The 8,995-nt window shown below is 33.3% G+C and overlaps 1 protein-coding gene across 1 annotated transcript in view; it reads left to right on the plus strand.

The window, feature by feature from the left end:
• Positions 1–8,995, plus strand: part of LOC107552668 (rho GTPase-activating protein 30-like) — a 29,685-nt gene that overhangs the window by 8,787 nt on the left and 11,903 nt on the right. Inside the window, exons 6-11 of the mRNA XM_016234609.1 lie at positions 1,739–1,857; positions 1,972–2,137; positions 3,867–3,964; positions 4,133–4,204; positions 5,058–5,732; positions 7,396–7,535. Of these exons, the coding sequence (XP_016090095.1) occupies positions 1,739–1,857; positions 1,972–2,137; positions 3,867–3,964; positions 4,133–4,204; positions 5,058–5,732; positions 7,396–7,535 (1,270 nt within the window). The remainder of the gene's footprint in view (positions 1–1,738; positions 1,858–1,971; positions 2,138–3,866; positions 3,965–4,132; positions 4,205–5,057; positions 5,733–7,395; positions 7,536–8,995) is intronic.

The raw sequence follows: 8,995 nt of genomic DNA on the forward strand, positions 1-8,995 counted from the left end.
GTGTGTGTGTGTGTGTGTGTGTGTGTGTGTGTGTGTGAGTGTGTGTGTGTGTGTGTGTGTGAGTGTGAGTGTGTACGTGTGTGTCTGTGTGTGTGAGTGTGTCTGTGTGCCTGTGTGCTAGAATATACGGTCTGTACAGTATAAAAACCATTACGCCTATGGAGAGACCCCACTTTTCACAAATGTAAACGTGAAATGAGTGTGAGTGAGGGTGAGTGAGATTGTGTGTGTGTGTGTGTGTGTGAACATCTGCTTATTTTACATTTAAACTGCATATATGCATTTGGCAAACACCTAATTTTAGGGAATTTTTTAGAAATAGTACTTCACTGCTATAGTTACGTATTATTTTTGGGAATCTGTATTTTACTTGAGTTCTGTTAACTGAATACTTTTACTAGGTAAAAATACTTTAAAAAATACTTACTACATTACGATTTCTGGACTTAAAAGTGCAAAGTATATATATATATATATATATATATATATACACTCTTAAAAATAAAGGTGCTTCACGATGCCATAGAAGAACCTTTTTGTCTAAATGGTTCCATAAAGAACCTTTAACATCTGAAGAACCTTTCTGTTTCACAAAAGCTTCTTTGTGGCGAAAGAAGGTTCTTCAGATTATATAAAGCTAAGAAAGAGATGTTCTTTGACTGAATGGTTCTTTGTGGAACCAAAACTGGTTCTTCTATTGCATCGCTGTGAAGAACCTTTTAAGCACCTTTATTTTTAAGAGTGTATGTCATGTGACTTAAAGCTTTTCTCAGTTATATAAAATTTAAAAATAGCATTTTTCTATATCCTGATGCGACTAAATGATCGTAAGGTGACTAAATGACAGAATGTTCACTTTTGAGTGAACTAAATCTTTCTGACACAGACTTGTTTTTATAATAACTGTCGCAGTCTAGAAATAGTCTAAAAATCACTATATTCAAATGTCAAACCACAGTGAAATCATCTGCTGCTAATATTCAGGTAACATGTTTCAGTTTGACATCTGCTGTTGCAGATAATCAGACAAATGAGAAAATAGCAATTTCAACAGGTTTCTTTATAATATATGTGCATTATAAATATTAAAATCTCTACTGCCTCGTTTTCAAAAGTCACTTTATAAAGCTGAGAAAGTTCTTACTTTTTTCACTTGAATGTAAATAGTTTTAACTTTTTCTCTTGCATTTTTTTTGATAGGTACCAATAATTTAGTAAAAATATTTTTAACATAGTATCTGTACCTGTTACACTGAAAAAAATCCTTAATCAGTGTTTTAATCTTGTTTTTCAGTGCAAAGCATTCTTAAATCGAGATACATTTACTTGAGAAGGAATATGACTATTAGTTAAATTAAATAATAATATATTAAATAATTCAAAGAGAAAACAAGATTATAATGATGGTTGTTGTTTATTTATTTTATGTATTCATTTATTTTCTGACACAGTTAACACATTTTTTCTTGCTTTAATCAAAAACTCACTTAATTTATATGCATTTTTTTTCAGAAAACAACACTTTGAATATCATTCAAGTCATTTTGCTCCTCAAGTAAATGTATCTTCATTTAAGAATTTGTAGATATTTGTACTGGAAAACAAGACAAAATTATTATGGGAGGCCATCTTTTTTTGCACTGTACATTTGCATTGGTTGCAAGTGTGATTCTAAAGCAGTTGAGCTTCAGAATCAGCTTTATTTGTTATTATTGAATAAGTGCATAATTGTCTGCAGATCGAAGGACATCGAATCGACCGGTTTTAACGGCACCGCGGCGTTCATGGAGGTTCGGGTTCAGTCCATCGTGGTGGAGTTTATTCTCACTCACGTGGCCGAGGTTTTCTCAGGAACTGGTATTTCATCTTCCTTAAGAAACCCTTTGTGTTTTATGTTATTTTCATCATCCTCAGTATTACGTGTGCCAGTTTTCTCAGTTGTAAAATGTTGATGCTATTGTTTTAATACAGGATTGTCTGTGGAGCGCCGGAAGTCCCTCCCATCTCCCTCAATACTGTCCACTCAGGACGATCATTTCTTCAAGTCTTTACCGTTACACTGTCCAGGAAACCTCAGTCCAGGAGACGGACCTCCGCCAATGCGACCGTACCACGCTATTATTGACGGCACTGACAAGTAAGACTGAAGAGACATAGTGCTTCTGAGTGTCCAATGCTATGAAGTAGTAGTGATAGTTTAAATTTAAACTGCATTTGAAACATGTTAAACTGAGTTTGAACATGGTGAATGATGTCGCCATCTAGGGGTCAGAAAGATGAACAGCACCTGTGCTTCATTCACATCTGGCTCTGCAACTGATTCTTCATAAATGTTTTGTTTTTGTTATTATTAATGACCTAATTCTTAATTGATTTTATTTTACTTTACAGTATTTCATTTTGTTTTATTTTATTTTACATCAATTTTTTGTTTGTTTTACATTTACATTTTAATTTATTTTATTTTAGATTATTTTACTTTACTGTACCATACTTAATTTAACTTAACTTAGTTTGTTTGTTTGTTTATTATTTTTCATTTTATTATTATTTTTGTGTTGTGCGCACTGCCCACAAGGCTATTGGCGCCAACATTATTATTATTATTTTTTTTTTTTTAATCTTTATTTAACTTTATTTTATTAACCTTAACCCAACTGTAACATCACTACTATAAAGTATGTGAGATTAGGATTTGTTCATCCCTAACAGAGTTGAGAAAAGTAAGCCAAAGTTTAAGTAATAATGATTTTTGAAGATAATTTAGTTAGATGGTAATGCTTTTACTTTTATATTTTATTTATTTTATTTTACATTTATTAAAAAATTTTATTTTACTTTTTTAAAATAAAATAAAATTTAATTTAATTTAACTGTAACTACTATAAAATATTAGGATTAGTGCCTTCCCAATAAAGTGAGTTGAGAACAATAAGCAGAGGTGTAAAGAGTACCTAAAAACCATACTTGAGTAAAAGTACAGATACCTTACAGAAGCCTTCTTGCAGTGGATGTGCTGGTTTGGGTTCATTGCCGGCTGCAGTCATGTCCTCATCTCATATATAAAACACCTCTGATTCACAAATACTTGCTAAGGAACTCGCATTCACATAAAGTAGCCTTGTTGACAAGTTTGGGTGAGTAAGGGCAAAACGCAGTGCTTGCAGTGACCTGTAGCAGGCAGTATCAGGTCTTTTGTAGCAGAAATAAACTGGCAGCTAGGTCCATGCAAAATGTAATGTGTAACTCCAACACTCATTTCAAATGTAGTGAAGTAAAGAGTACAGATACTCATTCAGAAATGTAGTGGAGTAAAGAGTAAAAGTTGCTAATATCTTTGATACTCAGTACAACTACAAAGTACCCGAAAAGATACTCAAGTACAGTAACTAAGTACATTTACTCCAATACTTTACACCTCTGACAATAAGCCAAAGGTACCTAAAAGTTAAATAATAATGAATACAAAAATAATGATACTGATGCTTTCATGTAAATGCTAATAGCATCAAGACACAATTATGAACTGTACTCTTTTATTACATACTCGAAAGTACCAGTGAAGTATGTACTTTAAGTGCATCATAGACGTGTGCTTGTTGAGATGTAGCCATTGTCATCCATTAATTTTTATTTTATTTTATTTTATTTTACTTTATTTTATTTTATTTTATTTTACTTTTTATTTTATTTTATTTTTTTATTTTATTTTATTTTTTTCATTTTTTTATTTTTTTATTATTTTATTTTATTTTATTTTATTTTATTTTATTTTATTTTATTTTATTTTATTTTATTTTATTTTATTTTATATTTTATTTTATTTTATTTTATTTTATTTTATTTACCATCTGTGTTGTGTTCAGGAGGAAGGGCTCCCTCAAAGGAAGGAAGTGGAAATCCATCTTTAATTTGGGCGGGAGACTCCAAGATCCACGCAAGAAGAACAAATACTGTACTAAAGGTGCGAGGGTCTGACTGTAAACCAAGTAACAGCTGAATTATAGAGTATTCTGGAAATGCAAAATGAATTTTTGCATGACTGAAATCAACAGATAATTGACTACAAATGTTTCCTCTCTCACATCTAATTCATAGCTTTTGTTTCTCATTATATCTTCTAAATGCACAGATAAAGAAAAGACAGCTCTGAGGCCGGCGAAGAGCATGGAAACTCTGAGCTCAGGTCCTTATGCACTAGACGGTATGAAGAGCGTTTCATCATTTGCTCATCAAAGAATAAAGATTCATCTATATATTTCAATCTCATAGTCATATTTCATCTGAATTTACTGCAGTAAGATATTAGATGCACATTTCTTGGTGTTTAACATTACCTTATTCACCCCACTGAGTGTATTTACTCTACCTTAATTTTGAATTTGTACAATTATTTAAAAAAGCATCCAAAAGCATTAATAAATATGCAATACACCATTTTATTAATTGACAAAGATTTTTAAATATTATATCATTCTATTTTTTTATTCTTTTTTTTTTTGAGCTCAACCTAATTAGAGATTTTTTATTTTTATTTTGAACATTCATTAACCTAATTTATATGCACATAGTTTTCTATTTAAGGAACATATTCTCATTATTCTCATGAACATAATTAACACTATCTTTTAAAAAAAAATGTTACAAAAAATTCTGTTTCACATAAATGCTGTTCTTTTCTTCTGTGAATCCTGAAAAATTAATTGTATAACGGTTTCCACAAAAATATTGGGCAGCACAACTGTTTTCAACATTGATAATAATCAGAAATGTTTCTTGAGCAGCAAATCAGCATATTAGAATGATTTCTGAAGATCATGTGACACTGAAGACTGGAGTAATGATGCTGAAAATACAGCTTTGATAACAGAAATAAATTACAGTTTGAAAGATATTCACATAGAAAACAGCTATTTTAAATGTTAATAATATTACACAATTTTTACAATATTTTTTATCAAATAAATACAGCCTTGGTGAGCAGAATAATAATAAATCAACCTCAAACCTTTGAATGAACACAATCTCGTGCCACTATTATTTTGTTTGTCTCTCAGATTCCAAACATCCTCCTCCTCTGGTTTTGTCCACGGTGTCAGGGAGCTCAGAGGGCGTGGCTTCTGCCGGCGGGGGCGTGTCCAGTGGATACGCGGTGACCTACAGGCGAACGGGCGGAGCTCAGGTCAGCATGGTGAGTGGAGGGACTCCAGGAACTTATAACCGTCTGGAGTCTGGGGGAGGAGCCGAGGGCGTGTCTCAGGGCATGGCCAGATCGCCCGGAATGACCAGCAAAGCAGACCGGCGCGCTGGGATACACATATCAGGGCCATTTTCAGTGACCGTCCCGCTTCATATAACGTCTGGACTGGCTCTGGGTGTCCTGCACGGTGGCTGGAACGATAAGGAACAACCCCTACAAGGAGACGAAGCAGAAGATGAGGACGTTAAGAGCATAGAGACGGAGTCCACAGATGGGAATCCACAGAGCAAAAATTATAATGGTCAAGAGAGGGAAAGAGAAACCAATAGTTATGTGGAAAGTCAGGTGGATTGTGGGAAGGATATGGCAGAGCTTACAAGAAATGAGAACAATGTGCCAGAAAAAAGAGACTCACCATGTGGCAAAGAAGCAGAGAAAGAAAATCTGAGTCAGAATCAAGAGTCTATGAAGGAAAATGTAAAAGACACACAACCACAAAACAAAGAGGAAACCACAGAAGAGGATTACGTGGGTAAGAGAGAAATATTGAGATTATTATTCACTGACATGTAAATCTGAGCATTCTGATGATCACGTGCAATTTAGTTTTTTTTTGGTAATGTTTTCATAAATTAAGGCAAGACACTGCAGGTGAATAGGGTAAAACATGTCTGTATTAGTTTTCTGAAATGCTATGTTTAAATATGCAAAATATGCACTAATTTGCATACATTTCCACAACAGAAATCTGAACATTGGTTCAAAATTATTGTTTGATTTTGTTGACATATTAGAGTTAAAGGTTTTAAGGAGATTTGTATTTCTCTTTTTATCACTCCATAAATCAGAAAATACTTTCAACATTTTTACAAATATTTTTACCACGTGTTTAGGAGTAAAATGTCACATAAATCAGTGAGAATGATATATGAACAAACCTCTCAGTAAAAGCCTTCAGAATATAGAGAGGAATAAAATTCTAAGTTTTGGTGTTTGTAAGTGCTGTTGAAGTGGAGAAAAAACTCACCACCTTTAAAGATATGCATGTTCGCCATGTTTTCAGGAATAATATGTTATAAATATCAGTGTGAATGTTATATGAACAAACCCCTCAGTAAAAACCTTCAGAATATTGATAGAAATAAAACTGTAAGTTTTGATGTTTGTAAGTGCTGCTGAAGTGGAGAAAAAACTCACCACCTTTAAAGATATGCATTTTCGCCATGTTTTCAGGAATAATATGTTATAAATATCAGTGTGAATGTTATATGAACAAACCCCTCAGTAAAAACCTTCAGAATATTGATAGGAATAAAACTGTAAGTTTTGGTGTATGTAAGTGCTGCTAAAGTGGAGAAAAAACTTTCAAAGATGTGGATTGTAATTGAAATCTACAGACACAAATATTTAAAGTGTTGTAAAATAAACATCTATAAGTGTATCTTAGAAGTTTTTTTCCTGAAAAAAAAACATTGTTTACATAATCTGAAAGAAAACACTTGAAAATTGACCAGTGCATGAAAAAAGTTTTTGCCTGTAGAGTCTCACCTTAAGTATTTATTTTATTGCACTTTATCTAGCCTATTTGTGTTCGTAGATTTGAATTACAATCCATGTCTTTGAAAGTTTTTTCTCCACTTCAGCAGCACTTACATACACCAAACCTTAGAGTTTAATTCCTCTCTATATTCTGAAGGTTTACACTGAGGGGTTTGTTTATATATCATTCAAACTGATTTATACTTTTAACATTTTATTCCTAAAACATGGTGAAAATGTTTTTTTTTCTGTCTATTGACAGTATTTTCTGATTTATGGAGCGATATCGTCTCTAATATCAATCAAACAAGAATTTTGAACCAACGTTCAGATTTCTGTTCTGCAAATTTATGTAATACAAAAATTGTTAACTATTCTTAATGTAATCAAATCAAATTGGGGAAGTATGGTGAGATATGATGGGTGTCTTGCCTTAAATGTGTGGGATGTTTTCTTTCCACTGAAATAACACTTTATGAAAAGCCAAACAGCCCAAAATAATAATAAAAAAACTGATCAGTGCATGAAAAAACAATGTTTTTGCCTGTAGCGTTTTGCCTTAAACCTTCAAGTAAATTTTAACTCCTCGTTACTTGAGCTCCTTGAGGAAAGAGTGTGGTAGAAAATTAAGGCAAATGTAAATGTGTTTCCCACAGAAATGAGAGGACACCTCCATCAGGAACCCATCAGTCAGCACTATTACGAGGACATGGAGTTTCCAGACCCGGATCTGCCACTTGATTTCCAGGAAGCTTTCGGGTTCTTGGATTTGATGGACAGCTGTGCTGCAAACCCGGTGTGTTCATGCATGTGTGAATGAAGAAATGAATGAGTGAGAAATAACAGTCTTGTGACAACCGTTCACATAAGAGTAGGGATGTAACATTTAACCGCGAGCCGGTCGAAAATCGATTCAAATATGTGATGATTCAAATCGGTTGAGATGCCAAACAAATCGCGATACAATTGTAGTAGGAGTTTATATGAATGTATCTCTGAGGGGAAATTACTATCTTTAGAAAAGTTTACATGGTATTTTCTTTTCATCTTGCCTCTGAACAATGCATATTAAAGTAGCGTTCATAAGCGCAGCTCTGCTTTGTTTACAGCGGTAACCAAGGAAACACTGTATTGTTGCTGTTCATAAGCGCAGCTCTGCTTTGTTTACAGCAGTAACCAAGGAAACACTGTATCATTGCTGTTCATAATCGCCACCTGCTGTCAGAGAGTGAATTTGCGTCTCATTCAGCTCGTCTGCTGTTTCGTTCAGATATGTTTTATGTAGTATAGTTTCACAGAAATGAAGTCAGACCATTCTGATTTTGCTTCAAAGTTCGAAATTATACAGATTAAAAACTACTCATGCTGCATGTATGCAGCATCTTTGTTTGGATCATGATTAAAATGCAGTGGTTGCCTCTAATTTTAAATGGAAAGCACAGACAAAACCTTAGTTTGTTCATATTAAGAGATTTATTTTATTTGTGTAACTTGTTTGATTTGGGGTTTATTTTAAAATTTCAATTTAGTTTTGTTATATTTCAATTTCACAAAGAAACGTGCAGCAATAGCCTAATAAATCAACACCTTTTAATTTACTGTATAATGTCTTAAATCTCATTTTGTAAAAAACAAAATCGTGAGAAAATCGAATCGTGAGTTAAGTGAATCGTCACATCCTACATAAGAGATTTGACTAACGCTTACTGCTGATTCCAACAGTACATAGTACACACAAATATTTGGTCAATTGAAATTAACTCTTTCCCCGCCATTGACGAGTTATCTCGTCTATTACAAGAAAACACTTCCCCGCCAAAGACAAAACCTCCCGAACAAAAACACACGCCAACAGGACGGAGAGACGAGCGATCTCTTATGTAAACAGATGCATATGAAAAATAATGCGATCATCAGCAATAGACAGCATATAAACGAAAACTGCATAATGTTACAGAGTAAAATGTTAATCCAGGATGTCTGTGCAAGCTTTGGAGGTGTTGATGGAAGCGATTTACTGGATTTATGCTTTGATAATCGTACTGAATATCATCCAGATGTAGTTTTTGATAAAAATGTGATTTTCTCACCTTTTTGCTCAAAATTATGCATTTTTATGAAACTCAAATATTTTTATGAAAATTTCCCTATGTAAGGGAAACATTTTAGCTCAAAGGGAATCATTTAAGATTTTAAAGGGAATTTGGACAGAATCACTGTTTTACGGCTGATCACTGAGATGGCCAGCGATTCATT

Source organism: Sinocyclocheilus grahami, unplaced genomic scaffold (genome assembly GCF_001515645.1).
Source record: "Sinocyclocheilus grahami isolate Dianchi unplaced genomic scaffold, SAMN03320097.WGS_v1.1 scaffold456.1, whole genome shotgun sequence".
Lineage (NCBI taxonomy): Eukaryota > Metazoa > Chordata > Actinopteri > Cypriniformes > Cyprinidae > Sinocyclocheilus > Sinocyclocheilus grahami.